The 26,124-nt window shown below is 52.7% G+C and overlaps 3 protein-coding genes across 5 annotated transcripts; 1 reads left to right on the top strand and 2 right to left on the bottom strand.

The window, feature by feature from the left end:
• On the top strand, positions 1-2,045 carry NUDT16L1 (nudix hydrolase 16 like 1). 2 transcript variants are annotated; one of them, XM_065732404.1, is made up of 3 exons: positions 1-273; positions 421-681; positions 1,400-2,045. In XM_065732404.1, exons 1-3 carry the CDS (start codon positions 37-39, stop codon positions 1,862-1,864), a joined length of 963 nt encoding a protein of 320 aa, XP_065588476.1. In that variant the 5' UTR covers positions 1-36; the 3' UTR covers positions 1,865-2,045. The 2 variants fall into 2 exon arrangements, with proteins under 2 accessions (XP_065588476.1, XP_065588477.1); XM_065732405.1 differs by lacking the exon at positions 421-681 and having other exon boundaries at positions 2-273.
• A 3,007-nt stretch (positions 2,046-5,052) lies between these two features.
• NAA60 (N-alpha-acetyltransferase 60, NatF catalytic subunit) lies at positions 5,053-18,922 on the bottom strand. Of its 2 annotated transcripts, none has more exons than XM_065732402.1 (7): positions 18,770-18,922; positions 10,710-10,822; positions 9,856-9,985; positions 8,592-8,688; positions 6,388-6,622; positions 5,523-5,705; positions 5,053-5,127 (listed from the first exon to the last, which is right to left on the bottom strand). In XM_065732402.1, the coding sequence occupies exons 2-6, from the start codon at positions 10,814-10,816 to the stop codon at positions 5,549-5,551; spliced, it is 726 nt and encodes a 241-aa protein (XP_065588474.1). In that variant the 5' UTR covers positions 10,817-10,822; positions 18,770-18,922; the 3' UTR covers positions 5,053-5,127; positions 5,523-5,548. The 2 variants fall into 2 exon arrangements, with proteins under 2 accessions (XP_065588474.1, XP_065588475.1); XM_065732403.1 differs by lacking the exon at positions 18,770-18,922 and adding an exon at positions 15,246-15,487.
• Positions 18,923-19,460: 538 nt separating this feature from the next.
• Positions 19,461-25,203, bottom strand: INTS15 (integrator complex subunit 15). The gene is made up of 6 exons (XM_065733022.1): positions 25,011-25,203; positions 24,638-24,859; positions 23,991-24,156; positions 22,234-22,761; positions 20,510-20,549; positions 19,461-19,839 (listed from the first exon to the last, which is right to left on the bottom strand). The coding sequence occupies exons 1-6, from the start codon at positions 25,200-25,202 to the stop codon at positions 19,641-19,643; spliced, it is 1,347 nt and encodes a 448-aa protein (XP_065589094.1). The 5' UTR covers position 25,203; the 3' UTR covers positions 19,461-19,640.
• Between the last annotated feature and the right edge of the window lie 921 nt (positions 25,204-26,124).

Genomic DNA, 26,124 nt, shown 5'->3' with positions numbered 1-26,124 from the left:
GTGCGCAGAGCGGGCCGGCGGGCGGGCGGCGAGGCGATGGCGGCCATGGGAGCCATGGGAGTGATGGCGGCCGTAGGAGCGCTGCCGGCGGGCGCGGGGTCCCTCCCGCCGCTGCCGACGCTGGGGGTGCCCGGCGTGCCCGAGCTGAAGCCGCTGACGCGGTACGAGGCCATGCGGCTGGGCCCGGGCTGGAGCCACTCGTGCCACGCCATGCTGTACGCGCCCAACCCGGGCATGCTGTTCGGCCGCATCCCGCTGCGCTACGCCGTGCTGGTGAGCGGCGAAGGACGGGCGGGGCCGGGGCACGGGGATGGGGAACGGGCGAAGGGGACGCGGGCCGGGGCCGGGGCCTAGTTGGGGCGCGGGGCTCAGCGCGGCGCGGTTCGGGCCGGGCCCGTTAATCCCCGCCCCCTATTGCAGATGCAGATGCGCTTTGACGGCCTCCTGGGCTTCCCCGGGGGGTTCGTGGACCGCCGGTACTGGTCCCTGGAGGACGGTCTGAACCGGGTGCTGGGCCTGGGCCTGGGCTGCGTGCGCCTGACGGAGGCCGACTACCTGTGCTCGCACCTGACGGACGGGCCGCATCGCGTGGTGGCACACTTATACGCCCGGCAGCTGACCCTGGAGGAGCTGCACACCATCGAGATCAGCGCGGTGCACTCCCGAGACCACGGGCTGGAGGTGGGGAGGGGCCGCGCGCAGATGCGGGGCACACAAAGCTTCCCCTTCCCGCCCCGCGCCGTACGGCTGCCGGGCCGCCCCGCCCCGCCCCGCCCCGCCCCGCCCGGAGCTGCGCTGCCCGGGCTGTGCCGCGGGGCCCTGGGGTGCACTGAGCCCCAGCCCCTCGCTGCCCCAGTAGGGAAGAGCCCCGCTTATCCACTCCGCATCGGGACGTGGGTGCGGACCGACTCGCACGTGGAGCAGAACCTCGGCGCGGCTCCACGCGCTCCGCGGGTCGTGTAAAGCACAGAGCCTGGGCAGCTCAGCCGCCCGAGGGCAGAGCGAGGAGTGGGGGCCCCCTGGTGCCCACTGAGGATGCAGCGAGTGCCAGTGGGAGCGGAGGTGACAGACCCTGGGGGGGAGGGGAAGGGGAGGAAGGTGGAGGGGTGCACTGTGGCGTCCCCAGGCAGGGCTGGGTGCAGAGGGAAGAGCAGAGATGCCCAGAGCAGCCCGGGCAGCAGGACTCACCAGGGAACGGGGCTGGGGCTGGGAGAGCAGGGCACTGGGGGAGTGGGGAGAGGCAGCGCAGGGGCTTCAGTGGGGCTGGAGGCAAGTGAGAGCAGGCGGGGGCAGGGGGGGGAACCCAAGCACCGGGGCTGTGGGCTGGGGGTCCTGGGGTGAGGGTGCGGGGCTGGGGGTGCCGTGGTCTCGCGCTGAGTTGTGCTCCGTGCCGTTGCAGGTGATGGGCATGGTCCGTGTCCCCCTCTACACCCAGAAAGATCGCATGGGTGGGCTGCCAAACTTCCTGGCCAACTCCTTTGTTGGAACTGCCAAATTCCAGCTGCTCTTTGCCCTGAAGATCTTGAACATGGTGCCGGAGGAGAAGCTGGCCGAGGCAGTGGCCGCCACGCAGAAGCCCAAGAAGCCGGCGATCGACCACGCGGCGGTGGCGGCAGCGAAGCAGGCAAACGAGCTGGCAGCAGCTGCTAGAGCAGGCAATGAATACGCAGATAGCGGAGAGAACCAGGCAGCTGCACATGCCACAGCCGAGCTGGCAGAGCAGCAGGCGGCCGGGCTGGAGAGCCAGGCTGTGCTGGAGCATCTGGCGGCCGTGCCAGGGGCTGAGGCCGTGGTGGCGGAGCTGCAGGGGCAGCCCGGGGCAGACACTGTGCTGGAGCAGCCGGTGGCTGAGGCCATGGAGTGATGCTGCCGTGTTTGTAATTGATTAAAAGTGGGTGAGGAGACTAGAGACTTTCTTCTAACTTTCCAACCAGTTACTGGCTGCGAGATTCCACTGTCTAGCCAGGAGGGTTTGGAATTGTCTGAAGCAGGGGAAAGCTATGTATTTTTATGGCCATTAAACTCTAGCGAGCTTCCCAGATCAATCTGCGCAGCCCCCCCTGCAGAGAGTTCATGTGCTTATGTGAAGGTGCTGAAGCCTTAGAGTTACGCTTTGATTTCAGGGACACACTGCTGCTTTCGGGTCCCGGTTTCATTCTTAAGGAACAAAACTTAAGTTGAGATGCCCTGTGTGGAGTCGGACGCAGCCGTGTTTTGCAGCGGGCCCGGCTGAGGAGCAAGGCTGAAGGGGCGGGCAGGAGGGCTCTGCTCTGCTGGCAGCACTGAGGCCGGGCTCCCATTGGAATGCCGGTGCCCGCGGTGACTTGCACTGAATTCCCTGTGGGGCACGGGGACGTACTCGTGTGGGTTTCTATCTATCTGGAGATCTGTGGGAGCAGGAGAGTGGAATAAATGGCTTTGCTGAACGCTTTGCAGTCGGGAGCTTTCTTGACTGCCAGCGCACAGCACTGGGGGGTTCCAGAAGGCTGCAGAGCTGCTGTCCCCACAGGGGCCCTGCTGCCTGGAGAGGAGCAGGCAAAGCACCTCTGGCTGTGGGCCTCCGGCATCCGCCAGGGCAGAGGGTGCAGCAGGACTTGTAGTGCTACACCTCTGCAAACTTCTTACGCCTTTGCTGCTGGGTTACCCCAGAACAGCTCTTGCAGATGTGTGCAGTGGGCGTTCAGTGCTCTGTAACAGCCGCAGGAGGGCCCCGAGCACACAGTCCCAATGAGTATAAAACCTCCACCTCCCCCCCCCCCCCCGCAGCCCAGCCCCATGGCAGCCTGGCTTCCCCTTCCCATCCCCAGCCAGGGTCTGACCTGCAGTCGCTGCAGCACAGCTGCTGATTCAGCTCCCCCGGGTGCAGGCAGAGCTGCTGCTCCCCCCACCCGCTGCCCGTGTCCGCCCCGCCCCGCACGCAGCACCCACGGTGGGCACGGGGCTGCTGCACTCCTTGCAGTGCAGCACGGGGCTGGGGAGGCCCTGAGCAGTGAGTGGAGGCGGGTGTGTGTGTGCACAGCGATGAACGACCCACTCGCAAAAGAGGTCTGCTTTAATTGGAGACGTTCAGGGAGAGGCTGAGTGCGGTGCTCTGCAATAAATAACGCTGTGAGGGGCGGGTGTGACACTGCAGGGGATGCGGTGATGGAGGACAGCACACGGAGGGGTCGGTCCCATGGGGATGCACCTAAGGGCGGCACTGAGGAGTTGGGGTGTGCGGGGGGAGGGGGTGGGGACGTCAATGCCAGGAACGAGGAGATTCACTGCGGTCCGGAGGACGTAAGTGCCAAAGGAAAGGAGGCCCTTCGGTTGCTAAATAACCCCATACACCCCAAATGTCCAGGGAGGAGGTGGCAGCGCCGAAGGGAAAAGCGCGCGCAGCTTCAATGCCGTAATGTGGGGGGGGGCTCAGGGAGCACGGGGCCCTTGGCTCTTAGCACTGCCCCCCCCCCACGAGCTGTGGCAGTGGGTGCCTGGTGCAGGACTCCCTACGTGCACGGCGGGGCTGAGTGCACACAGGGAACCCCCCCATGCCGCTGTTTGGCCTCGAGTCGTGCTGCTCCACTCTGTTCTGCGTGCAGCTGCACCGTGCTGTGCTCACTGCTGGGCTGTGTGTGCAGGGCTCCCTGCAGGGAGCGGCTGTGCAGCCTCCTGAGCTGTGTGCCAGCCCTGGCTCCCCCTGCAGCTCCCTGTGCTGCACTCTGGCAGGCAGAAACTCTTTTCTTTCTTTCCCCTGTCAGCCACGCGGGGAGCCAGCCCTGCTCTCATTGCACAAAAGAGCAGGAGCTTGAACCACCTCTGCTTCCCCCAAATAAAGTAGCTGCCAGACTGAAACACGTCCTGCAGTCAGGGGAAACACTGCAGCCTCAGTGCCCGCAGCCCTGAGCCTCTGTTCACACGAAGCGGCGCTGCACCGCGCACTGAGTTCTCCTCCACACACTTTCATTGTTTCATTCTCACCTCAGGGGCTTACAAACGCTGAAATGACTTCGTGTGCTATCAGGGCTGCAAGCTCCTACCGTGTTTGTTCCGTCAGGTCTAAACCTGACCCAGCCTACAGCTCACCCCCACTCCCTGCCCACCCCTGCCCCCACAGCTGGCCCTGCACACGCACACCTGCGCACAATGGACATGAGAGAGTGGGAGGAGGAGCAGAGTGAGGAGTGCAGGAAGCCTTCATCAGGGCGGAGGATGCAGTGGGAACACGGAGGGGAGCGGTGCTCCCTGCACCACCGGTGCAGCTGCAGACTCCAGCATAGGAGTGAAGCACTCGCCCCCAGGGGCAGGGAGCACAGAGCAGCTGCAGCACACAGCAGCCTCAGGGCTCGCCCTGCCCGGTGCTGGGAGCACAGCCCCTGAGCCAGGCCCAGTGCTGACAGCGTGGCCTGGAGTCAGCAAGCAGCTGGGGGCTTCTCTGCAACAAAGAGCTGCAGTGATCTGTGTGCAGTGCTCTTCCCGAAAGATCCTGCAAGCGTGCAGCCCCAGTGCCAAGGGAGAATGCGTGCAGGAGAGGGGGAGGGCTCTGCCTACCACAGTGGTCCCACAGCCCCATGCCCTCCCCTGCTCTGTTCCAGCTTGGACAGAGGCAAGAAGATCTATGCGGTATAATATATATTTCACTATGAAATAGCAATTTAATTCCCTGCCTCCTAATTGCTGCATCCTGGATTAGGGACCTCTTTTTGCATCCCCAGGGCGGGCGCCCTACCTGCACTCGGAGCGGGGCAGGACGCGGCCATCCAGCTCCCCCCTTCCCAGGGTACCACTCAGTGCACGTTCACTGAGCTCACACTGCTTTCAGCAGCTGTGGCGTGGAAGCAGCAACTGAACCCCTCCACACCACGGACAAGCAAACCATCCGCAGGCGAGGGAAGTGGCAGGGACAGTGTGACATGCTCACAGACCGGTGACACGAAGCCCTGAGCCAGCTGCCCCGGGGCAGCCCGGCCCCCCAGGAGTGCTCCAGCACACGCAGTGAGGGCTGCAGCGCGTCCAGGGTGAAGTGAAATCTTGGTCGATCTGTGGAACAAGGAGTCCTTCCCAAGGGGTGGGTCACCGACCAAGAGCCATCATCACTGGAATCAGTGCAGAGCCAGATGGTTCAGGAGATGAAAGGAAGAACGATCCCTAAGGAAAGATGCAGAGGGCAGCTGTCTTAGGGACAACACTTGTTAACGGGTCTCCAAGCGTACCGAGATCACTGCTCCGTAGAATGGAGTCGGGTCACTGCACGCTGGCTCTCAGTTCCTGCACTCGGACCGCTGGGAAAATGGAGGCTCAGATACTCCATCCCCCAGAGCTGGTCTAACAGCCAGGAAAAAGGCCATGGGCAGCAGGGACAAGCTGAATCTGCTCTAAAGCTCCGAGCCCACATCAACAAGACTGGTGTTCAAACTCCCTTCGCATGAAAGCTGGAGTTTGGCAGCTGGAGCACAGCCATGCTTCACACACCTCACGCAGGAGGGAGCTCCTGCATGCTCCTGGCTGCCCAGACAGATCCGGGCCCACCCTCGGGCACATACCTCTGTGCTGCGTGCAGCTGATGGGGTCACATCGTCCGGCTGTACTCGATGCCACTCTTGGCAGAAATACCAGACCATGGCAGAAGGCTGCAGAGAAGGCTCTGGGCTTGTCGGTATATCCTCTGGGGAATGGAACACGGGCTTAGGCTGGCTAGCGTCGATCCAATGTGCTGCAGGTAGTCAGTGGCCATCTGTTAAGGACAGTGACAATTTAACTTAAGAAATAACCTGAAATGCCCAGTGGAATTGCTACAGAGACCTTCTGACACAGTGAGGGTTGCTCTGCTCAGCTCCTCGCATTACGTGACTGCTCCTTCCTGCCACAAGCAGGTAGAACCTGCTCCACAAAAGAAGACAATCTGGGAACAGAGCTGCAGCATCAGTGAGGTTGGAAAAGGCCCCTAAGATCATCTATACCGTTACAACTTCAGCTTGGCTACAACCTGATTGGAAAACACTCCACCTAAGCAGCTGCGAGCTTCCTTGTCACTCCACAGCAATTTACTGCAGGGGCAGCAATCCACCCACCTGCCTGGGGAGATCAGCTACACCTGAGACTACCAGGACCCAGCGACCTGACACAAACTCCCAGTAATTCAGTGTGAGAGCAGCCTGCTGAGACCCAGGCCAGGCCAGGCTCACTGTGGCTTTTCTGGCACACTGCTGGCCAAAGGCTGCACCACGCAAGGCAAAGCTGTGGTTTCTGCTGCAGGGAAACCAGTCCAATTAAGCTCACATCCGAGCAGGCATCAGACTCCAGACACAGCCAGGCCACACTTGGCTGCATTGCTATTTTTAGCTCCAAACATGGTCTGGTGTCTGCTTAGCATGCACTGCAGGAAATGAGGCTGAACTTAAAGGATATAAGATCGTCCAGGGTGGGTGTCCACCGTTGATGTACAGAACGTAGGTAAAGCCATCTTTGAGGACCCCTCTTATGGAATAGTAATAGGGAAGATAGTGGTGCTGTTTAAAGTCTCTGTTTTCATAGAAGTTTATTGCTGTGTTGTTAGTGGTGAGGACGTGCAGGTAGATGGCTTTGCAGTGATCCTGGGCAGTCGTTGATATATGGTCTTTTAAACTTTCCAGCAGGAGCGAACCTGTTGAAGGAAGACAGAGCAGAATCAGGCAGTGCATCTGCATCCCTTAGGGCCAGCACTGCCCTGCAGGGCACCCAGCAGCTATGCAGCAACTGCTGCACGCGTGTAAGAGCTCAAATCTCACTCCCCAAAGTGGCATGAGGACGTCCAACAGAGCAGCACTTAAAGGTTTTAATGGCAACCTCGTCTCACCTCTGAGTGTGGTTTCACAGAACAGACTGATAAAGACAAACCCTCCTGATTCAGTAACCAGGAAGGCAGGGCTGCCAGCAGCACCCATCCCCACCACGCAGCACCCAGCTTTGCATAAGGCCACTGAGTCATTTCCAGCAGTATCAGTTCCATCAGTTTGTTTATTTTATAGGATTTAAAGCAGCAGCCAGCAGGACCTGACACGCAGATTACTGCGTTGAGTGCGTGGAACTGAGAGAAAAGAACTGGTAGGATTTAAGCTCTCTTCTCAGAAGAAGGGAGAGCCGTAGTCTCACTCAGCCACAAGGAAATGGGAGCAGAGGGAAACCAGAGAAGGGCACAGAGGACACTGCAGCCCCGGCAGATGGGAGCTGGAGGTTCATCCAAGCCACCTCACCACGGAAGGAGCCAGCAGAACCTGCACGACTAACTCCTTCCAGTGGTTGCACTAACAGCAGACTAAAGAAATAGTTTAGCTAATCCAAACCCAGGGATGAAACGTGCTCTTGCACAATCCCCAGGGCACAGCTGAGTTTCAGCAGGGCCTGCAGGGTTTCAGAGCAGAAGTCATCAGCACTGACTCCTCAGTTACTTGAGACTTACTAAGAATATGTATTAGCCAAGCACAAAAAGACACAGAGACCTCAACGGGAGAGCAGTTTAATTTTGTTATCAGATATGCCACTCACAGCTCACAGTAAGCCAACTGCATTCCAGTTTAAGAAGAGCAGAGAACCAGAAACCAAAAGCCTCTAATGTCTGTCAGAGAAAATCAGAGCTTTAGTGCTTTAAAAACGTACCAGAGGTGAAAAACCTCCTGCATGAAAAACTGAAGCTTCGAACACGAGCAGAAAAACTTTTGGAAAGGGAAAGGTCTCAGCAAAAGCAGCAGCAGCTCCTTAAGGCTTTTTCCTACAGATACAAGTGCAAAGGTTTGGATGTGGTGTCTGGATTTAACGGATACAGGACATACTGATACTGTAAGGAGAAAAATCCAGCAACGCAGAGCTGAAAGGAATGGAGATTTGGAAACTGAAAGGGCACTCAAACAGCCCCAGTTTTACAGAACACCCCTTTACCATCTTATCTGAGCATCGTTCTGTGTAAGCATTTTCCTCTTTGTACAGAAAATCTATCTGAAGTAGCATTTCAATGTAAGTTTTAAATACAGCCCTCCTACTGAGGTCTTTATGCATCATATCATTTTTTGCCTTTCTAAAGGAGAGGAGAAGGGAGACACAGTCAATAGCTGTATCCACTGAAGAGACTCTAGATGTGCAACAGTGAGTCATGCTGCCAAGCCCACCTCCTTTGGCAGATCAAAGATGCAGATCAAAGATGCAGACCATGCTTGAAATTGCACCAGAAGGGCACGTATTGATGACAAACTACATCCTGCTCTGAATGGAGATGAGCCCTTCTGACTCCAAACATTTCCAAATGGCTGCAAAACTGCTGTGTGCTGCAGCAGGGACTCAGAGTTTACAGGTACGTGTCAGGTTAAGTCAGGTCTGAGTTATACTCCTCTTCCAGCTTCCTTCAGCTTTCTCTAAACACTTCTTCTCTTGGTCTGAGTTGTAAGTTTAAAAGCCAGGTGAGCAACACAAAGCGGATTGTGAGAGCACCACTTCGACTGCTGGGATAAATCCCAGAGAAGGTTTTATCCCAGAGAAGGTTTTCTTGAAAGGAGTGAAGTGGTGCAGCTTTACCACCCATGCCCACCAGCCACACGTAGCAAGCAAGACAGCAACAGAATTATCACTTAGCAGCAACTTACCAATTCCGTGCTTCCTGAACTCCTTCACCACTCCAAGACTTAGGATGTAAGCAACTTGAGTGTCCAAAGGAAAATTGGAGGCTAGGATGTCTCCATCCTGAGTAGAGATAGGACAAGTTATTTAGTAAGGTACCTGGGAAGGCAGAGGAGAAAGCAAGAATCCTGTACACCTGAAAAAAAAAGCAGGAATCTTCACTGAACAGTGGGAAAACATGAAAGGAACACGGTCCCCTAGAGGGAACTCCTAGTTTTCTGTCACCTTTCCAGTCACAAAACACAAATCACAACATTTCACCACGAAGGACTCACGCTGCCAATTCTGCAGGTACACATCAGAGCCTGGATCAGACAGCCCCCTGTAGTTGAGCAGCAATAGCCTTTATTGCCTGCATGCTCAGTCAGGGCTGCGTATCAGCTGGAGAGCTCTGCACTGCTGATGAGGACAAGGACACACTCTACAGGCCCAGCTGTCTGGAACGGCATCTAAAGAAGTCCTGGCTTTCTGTTTGGTTAGAACAAGAGCCTTCTGTCAGTCGCTGAAGACACAATTTGACTTTGACTAACTCTGGGCTGAATTCAGCTAGAGTGAAGAGACCAAGGCCCCTCAGTGCTCTTGGCTCCTCCAAGTGTTACTAACTGTCCCACGCTATCACAATGCTGATGGCCTCTCAGGAGTTACGCCCTCTGCGTTTCCTTCACTTTGTTTTTAATATGTTTACCTATGTTGCTCTCCCTACACTAGCCTGGGGATCTCTTACCTCACTCTTCTTCCCCCTCTGATCACACTGCACTGCCTCTCCAGGCCTCCAAGCTCAGCCACCCTGAGGCCCGAGCTTCCTGCAGGTCAGCCACCTCTGCTTTGTGCTTGAGAAGTGACTGGGAAATGAAGGATGCTGTAGCTGCTGCAGGAAGCTCTCAGGAGTGACTCACTCAGCACAGCTCAGGAAGTTCACTCTTTATGTAAGAGAGGAGCAGTTCCACTATCCCTTGGCTGCACAAACTTCATCCGCCAGCAGTGGCTTGGCACACTGAGATGAAAGGTTTTTAGACCACAGCAACATTATCTGGTTTTTCTTCACAGCACATCAGGCAGCAAACTTGCTACCAGTAGTTAGTCTGATAGCAGATAGTCTGTTCAAACCCCTCAGGTTTCGTTAGCTGGAAATCAGCACAGGTGGAGTTGGGAAAAATCCCCCGAACAGCTCCATCCCAGTGAGTCACAGCAAGAAGCAGAGTATCTCACACTGAAGCTCAGATTTCCTACCTCTTTATGCACCTTTGTTCTGCTCTTGATCTCTGCCACTATCATTCCCACGATGGAGCCTCTGTATGTGGCTGCGAGGGAAAAGAACTTCTTGTTGGAAGTGATATCTCGGTACCATGAGTCAGGGTACCTGGAGGGAAGAAAAAAGATATTCTTTTGTACCAATATGCACCAAAATAATACCACTTCAGCAGCCCCCAGCTGCCCTCCTGCTCCATGCCACCACAGGGAAACCTGCATACACTCATTTAGGCCCAGGAGAATTCAGCATGCCTCCCACTTGAAGTGAAGGTCCAAATTCTAAACTCCATGAGCATTTTTGCTGGTTTGCTGTCTGTGCCCTTGATTAGAGCTTACTCAAATCCTCTATAGACCTTCTCAAAAGGAAAAAAAAAAAAAGAAAATCTTTAAAGCCTAAAGCTGTAGTTTGAGTCAGAAAGTTGTCCCCCAGAAAACTTAGCCCTGTGCTTGTGCAGACACAGCATTTACTGTGTGGGGAAGTGACCCAGTGCTCAAAGCACAGGACAGCCTTCCAACAGACCTACAGGAGACACTAACACAAGGTCGCTCATGCTAACAGAGAGCAGAGAAGCAAGAATATTTTTAACAAAACAAACACAACAAAAAGGTGAGGCCTCAGACGTGAGTTCTGCACAAGTTTACTCTCCCCAGAGGTCTGCCTTCAACAAAGGAAAGCCAAGAGGGTGTCCATCGCCCTCTGCCGCCTCCTACTGCCTTCTGCACGAGCACCACTGATGGCAAAGCACTCGTGGCAGCAGTACAGTGCACAGGAGCTCAGTGCCAGCCCTCAGAACGCAGACTCCTGCCGGTCCCAGGCTCCTGCAGCCACGTACTCTATGGGGAACCAGTCGCCGCAGAGCTGCTTCACCGCGTCTATGTCATCGTGGCACAGCAGACGCAGGCTGACGTCGGTGAGTGCGGGGGGCACCTCCTCTGTCATTCACACCTGCAAGGAAAGAAAGCACGTGAGGAACGGTGGAGCTCAGGGAGGTGTCTGCAGATGACATCAAGTCTGGGGAGTCACAGGTTGGAAATGGCCTTCAAGATCATCGAGTCCAACAGCAACCTGACCGTACTGCCCTACCTCTAACAACCCGCTGCTAAATCACAACACGAGCACCACATCCAGATGGTTTTCAGACACATCCAGGGATGATGACTCAAGCACCTCCCATTCCAGTGCTTAAAGACCATTTCTGCAGAGAGGCGTTTCCTGATATCCAACCTAAACCTCCCCTGGCACAACCTGAGGCCATGTCCCCTCATCCTGTCACTGTCACCCGCTCACTGCAATCACCTTTCAGGTATTGGAAGAGAGCAGTAAGGTGTCTCCTCAGCCTCCTCTTCCCCAGACCAAACAGCCCCAGTTTCCTCAGTCACTCCTCACAGGGCACATTCTCCAGACCCTTCCCCAGCCTTGCTGCCCTTCTCTGGACCTGCTCCAACACCTCACCTGTACCAAGGTGCCCAATACTGAACACAGTACTCAGGTGAGACCTCACCGATCCAGGTTTCATCTGCTTTGACAGCACACAGCACCACGTGCCTATTGTTCTCTTAAGGATTTGGAAACGCCTTTCTCTGCTATTCCTCCAGCCCAAGCAGGTCCAGCCCCAGCTCCACACTCCCAGGCTGGTGTGGCAGCTTTCTTGGATCACCTGTTCCTCTCTGATGAAGATCCTAGGAAGAACTGCAGCTCTTTCACAGTGGCAATCATATTCTCCAGGCCAGGCAAGCACTATGCATAATCCAGTAGGTCTATCTCTATCAAATCAGGGAGAACAGAGGGCAACTGCAATTCGTGGCAGCACTGGATCAAAAATGCTTCTGCCTTCCCCACACGTGTGGGGAGAAGTGAAGAGAAAGTTGCAAGATAAACCGTGCTCAAATGGTAGTGACATGGGAGGGGCACCACTTACACTAATGACAGAGGAACTCCAAATCCTCATGCATGAGCTGATTATCAGCTGTGGCAGTGTTTTGTAATTATTTTCTGTTGCCTCATTGCTTGCTGAAGCACTAACTGGCTGCAATTGCTGCTCCCTCCTCATCCCATGGCCTCTCTGGGCTGCAGGCTGGCTGCAAGCCGGGGGCCTTGGCAACATGTGATGCAAGGTCTGGCTTGCACACAGCCCTCAAGAAGCTGGAAAAGGTTGCAGCAGGTACCTGCAGGGAAGAAGAGCACCTGCTTTGCAATTAAGAATTGAATATTCATCAACCACTGCCAAGAGGGGAAAAATACACAAGCCAAGTCACACAAAGAAACAGCTAATAAGAAGGACATGCCCAGAAACTGGTTTCTGAGGAAGTAACAACCTGTGCCAAAACCCTCAACCTGCCTTCACCAGACATGAGAGCACTCCTGTACGTGCAGGACAGGGCCAGGCACCAGCACAGGACACTAATGCTGTGCAAAATCTGCTGGGCACCAAAGCAGTGGTCCTCCCACACCCCTGCTGTGCCAGCCTTTGGAGACAGCTGGGCTCAAACACCTTCAGCAACAGCTCCTTGATAACTTCACTTTGCCAGAAATGAACCAAGGGAACATCAGGAGACAAGCGTGCACGTACCCAGCCTGAGGAAGTTACTCCTCAGGCAGCAATAACCCAGCCTCTTCAGCAGGGCAAACTAAATTCCACTTCAGTCTTCCTCAGCTTGCTAAAGACCTTCCCAAAAGCTCAACCCCACTATGCCTGGGAGGGGATGGTTAACGTGGAAAACAGACACGAGGCTGGAGCTGCACGTGATGGAGCTGGAAGGAGTACAATAGCTGAATATGGAGCAGATGAGACTGAAACATCCAAGCAATTTGCCAGCACATCCAAAAGCTAACAGCCCAGAGAGAAGACTCATGCTTTCCCAACACACAGAAAAGTGAGGTTCTAATCAAGCACCTGACAGTAATATAAGGCAGAAATTAATTCACAGTGTGTAACAATGTACATCTGCAGTGCAGCCATCATAGCTCCTACCAGTATTGAATTGTAAGCCTTTTCCTTTCCCCATTAGGGAGAGCTTGAGATCACAGCAGCACAATTAGAGCAGCAAAACACTTCAGAGAAAATAACATCTCATCTGCATTTGCTGGCCAAGTTCTGATGTAAGAGCTGACAGGATGTGACTGTGCCAAGGGAAGCTCCGTTTTATGCATCACTTTCAGAGTCAGCTCGGTTGGCTGTTGTTTTCAGAACAAAAGATCAGAAGTACAAAGGGAAAAAAGCCAGCTTCAATTCCACTTTCCACCAAAAAACTGCAGATCTTAACATAAAAATGAATCTCAAGAAAACAACATGAAAGAATAAAGGCTCTGAGCATTCACATACCTCACTTCACTGAAATAAATTCAGCAAAACATCACATGAAAGACCCTGATGGAAGAAAGCAGTTTCATGTATGGGGGGACTGCAGAGGAACCTGCCATGCAATGATCAATCACATTTGGCAGTAATGGCAACGGGATGAGTGGAAATAGCAAGAGCGTTCAGTAAATAAGCTGACCAAACAGCCTGTTTAAAATTGAAGCACAGTGTAAGTTCCACACTTGCTATTTAAAAACAATGCCATAAATATTTGGCATCAGCGAGCTTTAACGAACTGAAGAACAGCATATCACAGCCCTGCCTGAAAAGCAGAGGGGCCTTTCACTTCCAACATCAGCCCAAGAGATACCTGGGACTCTGAATTACCACTGCTCACCCAATGAACCCCCTGTGTGCACTGGTGTACTGCTGCCACCAGTGCCTCCAGCTCCTGCTGTGCACATCTCACTCGGAGCTTAGTTGAGCTAGCAGCTCAAGGGACACATTCGTTCCTTGAACGAGACGATTCACAGCAAAGAAATCTCAGCTCAGACTTTTCTCCAGAGCAGGAAATTCTCCTTCCTTTCTAGAACCCTTGGATATAAGAAATAAAGTGAGAAACTCTACATAACATCATATTTCGAGAGAAATGTAACCACCCTGAATCAGCACTCTATTTCTAAGATGTTCAAATGCAAGGCAAAGCTTGACACTACAAGTCAGTGAGAAATTACATAGGTGCTTTTGAAAATCCCTCAAGTAATTTCACGCCTTCCACAGCCTGGTGAAGCAACCCAATGAGGTCTCCCTTTTTTAGGGCTATCAGACATGTTCTAACAACACTTCTGCTTTGTGCATCCAGCAAACATCAGTTGGATGTGAGCACTGAACAGCCTTACAGTGCCACTTCTACCAATTCTTGTTTGGATTTCCACTGCCATTCAGAGAAGCTCATCAAAATCCAAAATATAAACATTACTGTCCAGAAACAAAACCACCTAGTTCCTTGGCAGAATAAACTGAAGATAAATTAAGACTGAAGTTACAGAAATGCTAACTGGAACCACACATACGTATTCTTCCAGGCCACAGCCTTCAGAAATCAATCCTCACGCTGGAGCTGCCTCACTTCCAGGAGTGGACGGTCTGCTCAGCACAAGCAGGACAGCTGGCAGCCTGGAGGACACGCAGGCACAGCACTGCACAGCTGGGTTCCTCTCCTTGGATCCCTCCCCTGTAGGGCTGCTTCCAACACAGCAGCAAATCCTCGCACGGCTGTGGGGACAGTCTGCAGAGCCCCACAAGACAAGATTTCCAGGGGAGAAAGAAAAGTTTTTAATCACATCTGGCACTTTCTCCCACTTGCAAACAAATTGGATGAGACAAAGCCTAGAGGGAATGTGAAGTGCTGCTCTAAGGTGGGGCAGGAGCATGGCAGCAGCCCCAGGCTCTGCTGCTGGCTGTGAGCACTGTGGGATGCGTGCCTCTGTGCCTCCACCTCGCACCATCCTGTACCGGGGGTTGGATTTACATGAAACCATTTGATGTGAAACAACCAAAGGCCTAATTCCAAGCAAGCCAAAAAGAGTTCCTTTCTGCATTTCACTTCAAGCCTGCTGCATTTTTAGGTTACTGGTCTCGTAGGGAATGCCCCACACAGATACGCCTGTCATCGAGCTCCTTTTATTCAATGCAGTGAAACCAAGACTGGATTTGAAACACGCTGAGCTCCCGACTTCCCACATACCCTCAGTGAAGGTCAGCCCCCTCCTCCAGGCTTGCCCCGTGCCACTCAGCCAGGTCTGCCTCAGCACACACATTCTGCTGATGGCACTGTAGGAAACGCCCTGGCACTCTGTCCCTGGCTCTGCACTCTGCTTTCGCTGTGCCCAGACTGCAGTTCACTCGCCAGGAGACTGAAGTCCAAAAGCCAAACTCCCAGAATTGCAGTGTTTTTTTCCAGGGAGGACCACAGTGTGAAACAGACCCCAAAAGGACACTCAGCACGGGGACAAAATCAACTCTGCCTGCAGAGCAAGCAGCAGTTATATCTGAAATCATTATACTTACTGTCAGAGCAATCCGTCTACGTGTGTATCCCCCCTCCTCTGCTCACTCACGTTTTGAGCTAACCTGGCAACCACAAGTGGCTCTCGGGGCTGTCCTCTCACCCTGCAGCTCTGGATACATCACTGGAGCTGTGATTTCATGCAGGCTGTTACCACACGGAGTATCCCCAGAGCACACTGCAGAATGCACAGCTTCCTCCTGCCCCAGATAGAGCCATTCCTCTGGGAAACGACGAATAAGAACTGCTAGGAGGGTTATGCTGTTAAAGCTTCTCTCGTTGAGACACAGAAGAGAAAATCTGCTTTGTGACAGCAGCACTGCGGGAGCTGAAAGCAGAGGGTCCCAGCAGGGGCACGTTCACCAGCAGAGAGTGACAGGAGGAGAACCAGCACTGTGTGAGCACTGAGCTGGGCATCCAGCACAGCTGCTCCTCCCAGAAGCAGGAACCCCAGCCAGCTCATCTGCATGCAGGCCTGCTGCCACCCCAGAATTAGAACAAACAGCCGCACACAGGATGCACGTAGTGATGCAAAGAGCCAGAATCCAGCACAGAGCACAATGCAGGACAGGGAATTCCAAGCCTGCATCCATTATGAGACATTGTCCTTGTTACTGAGCTGTTGTCCAACTGAGGCACTGCACGTGTCCCCTCACAGCCAACTTCCAGAGGCTACTGAAAGCAACTGAAAATATACTCCTTCCCCAGCTGGTGGACAAGCTCCCAGACTCACTGCTCTCCGAGATACGTACTTACAACATGCACCAACACAGCTGCTTTCCTCTTCCTTTCTTAGTGATGTTTTCCAGCATGAGACACCCACGCTCAGCTCAGTGCACCACTGTCTCTTCTGCATGGTTGTGGCATGAGCCCACAGCAAGAAGTTTAAACCAAGAAATCCCAAACAGGCTTACAAACTAATGCTGGAAAACCAAGCAGCTGCAGCTCCTGCCCTCCTGCTAAGAGGAGCAGGAAGCAAGGCATAAAGCTCTGAGTCTTATTGCAGCACCCCACGCTGAAGACGTGAGTGTTTAAAGTTTGTAGAGGAGTGCCCAGAGGAGGCAGAGCTCTTGCTGAACAGCTTGTCACCTACCACCAGGGGAACAAAGCAGGAATGTGGCCACACTGCCTGCCACAGCTGAGTCAGCCCCTGGTGGGTAAGGGGCACCTCCAGCGTCAGCATCAGCTTGTGACAGAGCCATGAGCTTTGGCTTTTTTGGTTTGTTTTCGTCTTTTAAATAAAGACCATCACTTTTAAGAAATCTATTACAGCTTACTCATACGTTCAGGTGAGTTACTTAAAAAAAATATAAAAAAGACACAACCTGGCAGTTCCAAAATGCAACAGAGGCATCCCCCCATCAAGGCTTTTAAAGAGGAAAAGAGTTGCAGAGGTGAAAGGGAGCGTCCCTGGCAGACTAACCAAACTAAATGGGCGGAAATGAATCCAGCACGAGTTCTTAAGGGAAAGACACTCCCAGGTGTAATCTGTTCAGCAGATCCATGACAATGGGAGGGAAGAACAGATGGACAGATAGGCACCAAAGTTTGCCAATAGTACTTTGGGATAAGGTACAGATTTTCAGGATAGTAAAATCCAAAGCTGTTATGGTCAAAGAATACATCCATAGCCAAAAGACCAATGCATCAGCAGCCAATGTCAGCGTGTTGGTAGATAAACAAGGAATGCTAGCTAGAAACAGGCAAACATTTCCAATTTGCATCAACCATGCTGGCTCAGAGTTCCCTGAGAACATCAGTTGGCTGCTCAGCAGCAAACCAGGATTCTGACAGTTATCAGGATAAGCACAGACGAACAAGATAAGCACAGCATGCATCTTGTCAGAGCCAGCAAGTCCTCCACATGCTACAAACTTTTAACACATCTGTCAATGAAGGTCATGCACTGAGGCACATTCCTTCAGTTCTCAGCAGCTCGCTGAGGTGCTGAGCTGCCCAGCATGGAAGGTGCTGCAGCACAGAACAAAGCAAAACACAACAGAGCAGACTAACCAGGCTCCAGCTCAGCAGCTGAACAAACCATTTTAAACAGATGGTAATCACAATCATTTGTGGTCCCAGACATGCTTTGATTCACAGCTGGACACAGCAAACCCCATGCTAAGACCACATCCATATCATGACTTCACACACACTTGAATTTAACTTATATTCCCCAGAGACACCTTACTATCAGAGGGCCCAGGAGGTATCTGTGCAGCCAGCAGTTGGACAAGCAAGTTCACCGACAGTGTCACCAACAGTGTGTCACCAACAGTGCTGGTCACAGCAGCCCTGAGAGCATGCAGAGAGGAGCAGTGCCTTCAACAATTGGGCCTGGCAGGCAGAAATGGACAACCTATTCCTGCCACAAGGACAGCACAGGTACCAGGCCCCACTGTGAAGGGCAGGCTGCACCCCAAAGAACCAGGCAGCTGAGTACTTCTCCCAGAATCAACTGCATCTGCACCACTGCCAGGGGCAGGAAATGCTGCTGACATCTTTGGAACAACGCCTAAAGATCAGCTTAATCAGCTGCAACTAGAAACCTCACCACACATCCTGCAAATCCATGCAACTGCCTCTCTATGTACATGGTAAATCAAGACATAGCTTGCTTTGTGCTGAAAGCATAGGCACATTCAGACAGGTACAATGCTTGCATAGGGCAGGGCACAGAGGCTGAGCTGTCTCAGTGCAACCTGTTAAATGGCAGTGGGGCAATGCGTGAGCAGCAGAAGAGCAGTACACAGTGCTGCTGGGACACCCTCCCAGGCAAAGCCCCGCTGTGGAGGATGGAGCAGCTATGCTGGCTTCGCTGCAGAGCTGCCATGCTACTGGTTGAGCTCTCTAAGGCAAGCCTAGAGCCAGCCCAGCAAGGGAGCAGGATGTAGGCAGAGCCGCAGCACTGCCTGACCTCAGCTGAACCAGGAAATGCCTTTCTTGAGTGGCGTTGCCATGCCCAGCTACAGGGCACAGCCAGCAGTTACTTCGGGCAGAGTTCACTTATTCCCTTTAAAAGCTCAAACAACATGAGCCCACAAGCATAAGCACAGCAGTTCAGAGAACTGTTGGGTCGGGAAGGACCTTACAGCCCCCAGCTCCAGCTCTGCCATGGGCTGGCTGCCCCCTCAGCTCAGGCTGCCCAGGGCCCCTCTCCACATCCTCGGGCACTTCCAGGGACAGGGCACCCACAGCCCTCTGGGCAGCGGTGCCAGCGCCTCACCATCCTCTGGGTGAAGGATTTCCTCCTCAAACCTCACCTAAATCTCCCCTCTTTTAGTTTAAAGCCTTTCCTTTGCCTTATCGCTATCTGCCCGTGTAAAGCCGCGCTCTCTCCCATTTCTAAGCTCCCTTTAGGCACCGGGAGGCCACGCGAAGGACCCACCACAGCCTTCTCCAGGTGAACTCCCGAGCCGCCTGCAGCCCGCCGGCGGCGGAGCCCCTCAGGTCCCGGGTGGCAGAGAGCTCCGGCCCGGTCCTGCCGCCGGAACGGGCCCGCAGCAGCAAAACCCCCACAGCTCACCTGGGAGGGGCGGCGGTGCCGGGCAGTGCCGGCGGCCGCCGGGCGAGCAGCGGACGGGGCGGGCGGTGCGGGCGCTCAACGCATGCCGTAACGGCGGGGCCGGGCGAAGAACCGGAGCCGCGGCGGACACCGGCGGGCGAGCCCTTCCTTCCTTCCTTGGGCACCGCGCAACAACGCGCCTGCCCATTGGCTGCCGGTGTCACGCGATCGGCTAAAGTAGCGCATGCGCACATGGCCGCAGCCGCTCCCCCTCCCAGCGGGGCGCACCCGATCGCCGCTGAAAGATAAGAGGCGTGAAATAGTTTTGTGGCTTTAAGCGGTTTCCCTTAAGATCTTTTTCTTTAAGCGCTGTTTTATTCTACCTTGTGCTCCTGAAGCAAACATTTGTGTTCCAAAAATATACAGTGTACACATTCTGCAGCTATAGATACAACCATTTACAGAGCTGGGCAGGCAGGAGCGGACTCTTACACAAATTGTATGGCTTTCCATCTGGCCCCACTGCCCAGAGCACGACTGTGCTGCCCTCAGTGCGCCACACATACAGGGGCTACTGAAAAACACCCTACTGAGAGACGTACTGAGCGCAGTGGTTTGAGAGATACTGCGGATAAAAAAGATCACCACGTGCTCCAGAGGCTTTGAGTTGGTTGCCTTTTTCCACACTCCTTCCCTTTCATCCGCAGCCCTCGTTCAGAGTAACTGCTGTCCTCCCTGTGCAGACTCCTCTGCCCCCGGAGGCGGAGCCCTCCTGCACGCACTGCCCAGCTTCCCAACAAAGAGGAAAACACGGCTCTGGAGACTGTCACTTTTCTCTGCAGGGCTTCCTCAGCCCAAGGGGAGCCCCGTGACCCTCTGCAGCCCGAGCACGTTAGCGGATAGGTCTGTATGGGAACGTCATGCCCGGTATGAACGTCTGTACGGGGTGAGCCGGGTGCGCCGGGAGTGCGGGGTGAGCGGCGTGAGCAGGGTAGGCCAGAGGGGGAGTGTGGATGTGGGGATAGAATCCTGGAGGCAGAGCGCTGTGGGCCGGCTGCTGTACGGGACCTGAGATGACCAGCTGCAAGAGGCTGCAGAGAGAAGTTCAGAAAGCTGCATTACTTTGAGAAGGCAAACTAGCTGAAAGCAAGCTCATTTTTACTGTGACTGAATGCGGACATCACTTTCTGCTGAAAAGGGGTTTGATTAAAAAACACTGCTGCAAGCAGAAATGACACCTGTCATTTTCTCTAAAGGCAACAACACTGTTTTTGAGTACTTCTATTCCCTGCAATCCTCATAGGTTAACAAGACAGGAAACACCAGGTTGGGTGCAGCTTCCCACAGCGTGGCCACCATCAGGCCTTTGCCAGAAGTTCTACCTCTGAGCACGTTCAGCTACTAATAAGAAAAGATCAGAAGTTTGCTAAGGGTAAGAGGTGAGAAACACTTAAGCACCAGTTTGGGTGAAATAATGGGGGAGTTGAGAATGGGATAACTTTGGGGCAGGTTCCACACTGTAATTTTGTTTTCCCTTCTGTTCATTTGGTTTAATGCAGGTTGAGTAAAAACATTTATATAGTAGGAGTCCAGAACTCTCCTCAAGTCAGCCTGCAAGGAGAAAACAACCATCATCCCTATCCTGACACTAAGCTATGCCTGAATGAAGGCCAGCTTCCAGAGTGCAAGTACAAATTTTTAAAGGAGGTTTTGTCTCTACAGCTCTCAAGTATGTGTCTCAGGTACAGGAAGGTCTCTTACTTGTTGTGTGGTAGCCTGGAGCACACGGTTCTCAAGTCATCTGAAAGAGAACAGAGTACATAACAATAAGGGTCAAGCAGAAATGAGAGCAGCTTTCCTTTCTAAGGAGGTCAGGTTACTGGAAAAGCTCCAGAGCCCCACAGATCCTGAATTTTATTCTCAATACAATAACATTCGTAAGAGAGAAAAAAAGTTTCTCTCTTTCTTGGGTTATTACCTCATCTTTCTGTGCTTCACATTTCATTCTATGTTCTCCTCTGAACCTATGCTACCACACAGGAAACAACTTCACCTGAAGGCAGCCCAAGCCTTAGCACAGCACACACAGCAGGCCTGACACAGCTCTGTCCAGCTGTGACCACACAGTCCAGCTGCAGCTCCTGCCACCAGCAACACTATGCTGTGGCCAAGGGAGATGGCAGGTCCCAACTCACCACACTTACAGCCACTATGCCTCTGCCATTCAGAATATGAGATGCTGCAGACCTTCCAGGATAACAGAGGAGCTCAAGCATTTGAAAACAGTTTGGGCAAGAAGATATTTGGATAGACAGTGCCAAGAACTGGGATTCAGCTGGCTTCCAGGAGCACATCTATCAATAAGTAACTAAGACAGCTAATACAAGGTGTGACTCCTCAGTGAGTACTATGCTTATGATGTCAAAGGCATTGAGTCAAAGGCCAGGAAAAGAACTGGCTTTGGAAACAGGAAAGGCAGACAAAAGCCACAACAACAGGCTTCTTTAATAACTTCAACTTAAAATTAATAGACCATAATACAGTCTCATTGAAGAACTGAAGGCCCAGAAGTTCCAGATGAAACAGTTTTAGCTTGCTTTTCTCATCCCTTGTTCAACACATGAACCTCATGGCAGTCTACTTCACAGACTCTCCTCCAGCAGGTAAACTAGGAGAAGACAAACTGAAAAACAATTAAGCAGTTCTTTTTAACTAGCTACAAGTGATCCCTGACCCCAGACTGCATGGGGAAGTACACAGCTTTCCTGGAAAGCTATTACACAGACAGGATTAAGCTCTGCCCACGCTCTCAGCTAAAGCAAGCTGCACATTCACAGATGCAGAGCCAATACTGTGCCTCGTCCCCCTGGTGAAGGAGCAACCTTTGACTGACATTCAGCTGCATGTCTGTCAGCACTGCAGTTTCCCATCAGTTTAGGATTTCAGATCAGGCTTATGCTGTTCTTCAAAACCCCTTTATTTAAACTGCAGAAGTTTTAGTGAGCTATAAGATTTCCACCATACGAAACCATTTCAATACTTTCTTCCTACTGTCAACACCATGATGTACTCTTGACTCCATGAGACAGTTTGAAGGCAGCCCAGACTGTTCTCATCAGAAACACAAGAAGAGCCACAGGCTGGAGTCTCTGCTAGAGACCTTGGCCATGCACAACTCTGGGCTCTTTCGGGCTCCTGGGCATCATTTTTTGCCTTTCACGGCAAGTTTGCAAAGCTGGTGGAAAAATAAATTAAGCTTTTAGTGTGCACTGGGACAAATACTGTGGTTTCATGTGACACATCTGTCTTCTGCTCTCCCATGGCTGGGCCCAGAACTGTTTTTCAAAGCAGTGAGAGTTCAGAGGGGGATCAAGACCCTAACAAAGAGCCTCAGCAAGATAAGGCCATGTCTCTCTCATGACATCCACATTCTGGAGGAACAGAATCCAGCACCAGGCTCTTTGGCAACGCCACCAACCACTTACCTCGGGTACACAGGAGTGCTCCTGATGCCATGGCCACTTGCAAAGCCTGAGCCAGCCTGTCCAGAGCCAGTTCAATCTCTTCGGATGCATTGAGAGGATTGAGTTCATCAGACAGTCTGTTAATTTCCTCCACAAGTGGAACCACGTGATCAAAGGGTATTAGCCCCAGGCGCCCATAAAGGTTCTTCTCTGTTAAGTGTCCCTGAAGCATCATAAGAACCTGCAGAACGCTGAGATGCAGTTTTGAATACAGTTGATGGCAATCTCCATCATCTCCTTCAGTCGAGTCCTTGGCAACCTTGCTGGGGGGGTGTCCATTTGAGAGAGAGGCTTTCTTCTTCCTTTTGTAAGCCAAGGGGGCCTTCACACACCAACGGATCAGCCCCGTCAGCGGCGTGAGCTCTAAAAACCCTATTGGCAGGTTGGCTGCAATAGGAGTGTTCAGAAAGGTGATGAGGATCAAGCGGGGGTCTTCAAAGATCCAGGAAACAATCAACTCGAGCAGATCTGAAGGAGGGATGAGGTCATCTGAAGACAGGGAAGACATTGCACAGTAAGGAGGATGGGACAGCAACACACATACACACTCCCTGCACTGTCACAATTGCCATTTCAGAACCTCCCAAAGTCTGCTGTTTTTTCAAGAAACAATTTTGCCCCTGTGTGACACAACCATACTGCTGTTAACTTCAGTTTCTGTTCTGAAGACGCCTCCAAACATCAACATTTAACCCTTGCCAGAGCAAAGCTTTTTTTTTTTGTTACTTTCCAGGCACACTGCTGTTCAAGTAATCAAATCTTGCTCTCAGAACACGATGGAGACTGCCCAGACACACAGCACTCTTTGAAAAACAAGCTTTCCTTCCTTATAGCATCAGCAACATTTCAAACAAATCAAGGAATTAAATAACAATAACAGTAAAGAGGTACTTCCTACAACTCATGCCATTTTCTTTCTGATGTGTTTTAAAGTCGGATGAGATTTCTCATGGTTCCACAAAATACATACACAATACTGAAGGAAAAATACACTACGAGCTCTACCAAATACTTTTAACAGCCTGTATCTCTCATCAACATCAAGCTACTGAGAAGAATGTACAAAACACTCTCTTTATCCATAATAGCATTTACTTTTTTTTGAATGTCATGCAGTGTTGGCATTTAGTGTATGGTTGTTTGTTAGCCTAACACAAATTGTCTCACTGAGTAAAAATAAATCCATCTTATTTTAGACACATACATGTCTCTAGTCTCTGAGCAACATCAACATGAGCCAGGACATATTGATATAAGGCACACGAAGGAAGTACACTGTTCACTGTATTTTATACCACTACTCAATGAAATTCAGCTCTAGCTTGTAAACATTGTGAATGTGAAGTTTCTTCTTTTTCAGAAGGAATTTAACTGACAAACAGATCTGAGTCTATCTGCTGGCTAGAAGACACAATAAGGAAGAAAAATTGCCCAGTCCAAGTAGATATACCCCCATTCCTAATGCTGCTCAATCACTGAGGGCCTTCTCTGCCCACTATCAGGTGTTACCCAGCTGCTTCTCTATTACAGACTCTCCCTTCAGTCACTCCTCGCTTTTTTCCTCACCCAGAGACAGATGAGGTCACAGCCCTGAGCTGCTTCTGGCAATAGTGCTATAGTAACAAGCATCTTTAGAACTTCTGCAGTTAACGCTTGCAAGAGTTAAATTTTGTTGCATTATACCATACCTCTTACATTGCAAGCCTGGAAACATTTACCTGAGGAGAGGTCATAGAGAGCTGTGACTGCAGTAATGAACTGGCAGCAGAAGCGAGGACTGGCACTGAATATCTGTTTCAGAGTTTGGATGGACCCTGGCACCAGGTTGCAATAGTCATCAACCAAGGCTCGGGCTAATCTCACGCAGTACACCGCAGGAGTTCGCTGCAGGGATGGAAGGCAGCACACCATGAGAAGCAGTTTAAAACAACAGTTTTATAGAGCTGGCTTTCAGCTCACTTTGCCCAGAATCAAAGCACACACTCTCTCTGTGCATAAAAGACCCACTCAGAGAGAGGAGTAAAAATTTAAACATGGATATGTTCTGTGCAACCCTCACGTCAGAACAAAAAAAACGACAAAAACAACCAACAGGTTTTTCTGGTGCCTGGGATATATTCCCTCCTCTACCAAAGCTCATTGTACATAGACTAGTAAAAGCTTTGCCCTGTGTTGGGGCAAAAGATGGATGCGAACACAGAGCTGTGTGATGGAAGCTGCAGCAGCCAGCTGCTGGTTAAAACAGCCATGGAAGAGGAGCTGGCTGCAAGCAGCTGCCACCGACCGTTAGGGGTCACCCAGCTCAGCCACTGCAGCACAGCCACCTGCTCCTCCCCGCACTGATTTGTTCACCCAGAAGTCACACCTGCAGCCAGAAGGCCGCACACTCCAGAACAGGGACTCTGCACACGGCCACCGCCATGGAAACCAGCTTTCCCAGTAAAGCCATCCTGTTGTCATCCGCTTTGTTCCCCTGAGGGCTGAAGAGCGCCGAGAAAATGATCTGCCGAACCGAATCCTTGGTCTGCTCTTGGAAATAATTGCACATGATCTCAAGGAGCTGAAGTTCCTGAAGCGAATTCAACCTCTGCAACGAAACGGAAGCAAAGCTGCGAAACGCAACGGGGATTTGCAAGAACCGACGGCTGCCTCGATGCCCCACACCGCTCCCTGAAGGACCGCCATGCCCACAGGGCCTCACCCCGCCGCACCGCCCCACAGCGCGGCCCTCACTGCACCTTGGGGGGCGCGCCGCGCTCCTTGGGGACCTGGAAGAGGAACTCCTCGAGCAGCTCGGCCGGGCCCTTATCGACCAAGGGCAGCGGAGCGCTCTGCAGCTGGCTGCTGAAGTAGATGTCGAGGTGATAGAGCACCTCCTTGGCGGCGCTCAGCGCGTCCCGCCGGAGCAACGAGTGCCGGATGTCGCTCATGGTTCCCAGCGCGGCTCGCCTAGCCGCGAACGCGCATGCGCATGCGCACAAACAGCGTTTCGCTACGGGTGCTCGCAGCGCCCAAAAGACGGAGAAGGCGTGCTGCCCTGCTCCGCAGCGCCCTCTGTTGGCGGGGTGGGGGCGTTGCAGCGTCCTGCCGTGGGGGGTTGCGAGTGTCACCTGCAGGGATGTGTTGGCCACGGGGCCCTGTCCACGGGGACCCCATCGCGGCCCACGTGGGCCGCGATGGGGTCCCCGTGGACAGGGCCCCGTGGCAGAAGCCTGAGTGCATGCCCCATCCCACAGCAAGTGGTCTTTTCCCCACCTGGGGTGCATCACAACTTGGGGACGTCTATCAGTGTTCATCGACTCTCTGCTGGCATCGATTGAAAGAGCTATTTATTTATTAAAAAAAACACAAAAACCAAAACAAAAAAAAACACTGAACAGACCTTTGTTTCCACGGAAAAAAAAAAAAAAGCCACATGGAGCCCGAGGTCTCGCACGCTTGTTGGCTGGGCTGTTGGCAAAGCGAGCGTGGCCCTCCCCATAAATGCAGGTGTCGCTCCTCCTTCCCCTTCCAGTGACCAAGGGACAGCTCCACAGGTACGTCACGCTCCTGAGGATCTCCTCTCTGCAAAGCCACTTTCTGCAGCTCGGGTGAGTTTGGCTCTGTGCAGAGGCTGCAGCTTGGTTGCAGCTCATGGGCAGCCCCTGAGCATCTGCATGCATGCATATATCCATGGGTACCTCAGGGAGGAGGAGTTGGGGCATTCCCATATGGTAGAGTTACCAGGAATTGCAGCATTACAAATTGAAGCATTTGCCAGTTGTTGCAAGGAGGGAAAAAAGGAGAGTTTCTATCAGACCAGCTGCCCCTACCATAAAAACAGGCCTGGGGGGGGCTCAAGTCTGGGGTTAC

Source organism: Cyrtonyx montezumae, unplaced genomic scaffold (genome assembly GCF_038088225.1).
Source record: "Cyrtonyx montezumae isolate F1298 unplaced genomic scaffold, pur_monq_1.0 scaffold_16, whole genome shotgun sequence".
Classification (NCBI taxonomy): domain Eukaryota; kingdom Metazoa; phylum Chordata; class Aves; order Galliformes; family Odontophoridae; genus Cyrtonyx; species Cyrtonyx montezumae.
Note: the sequence above shows the minus strand (reverse complement) of the source record. Positions and strands in the feature narration are given on the sequence as shown.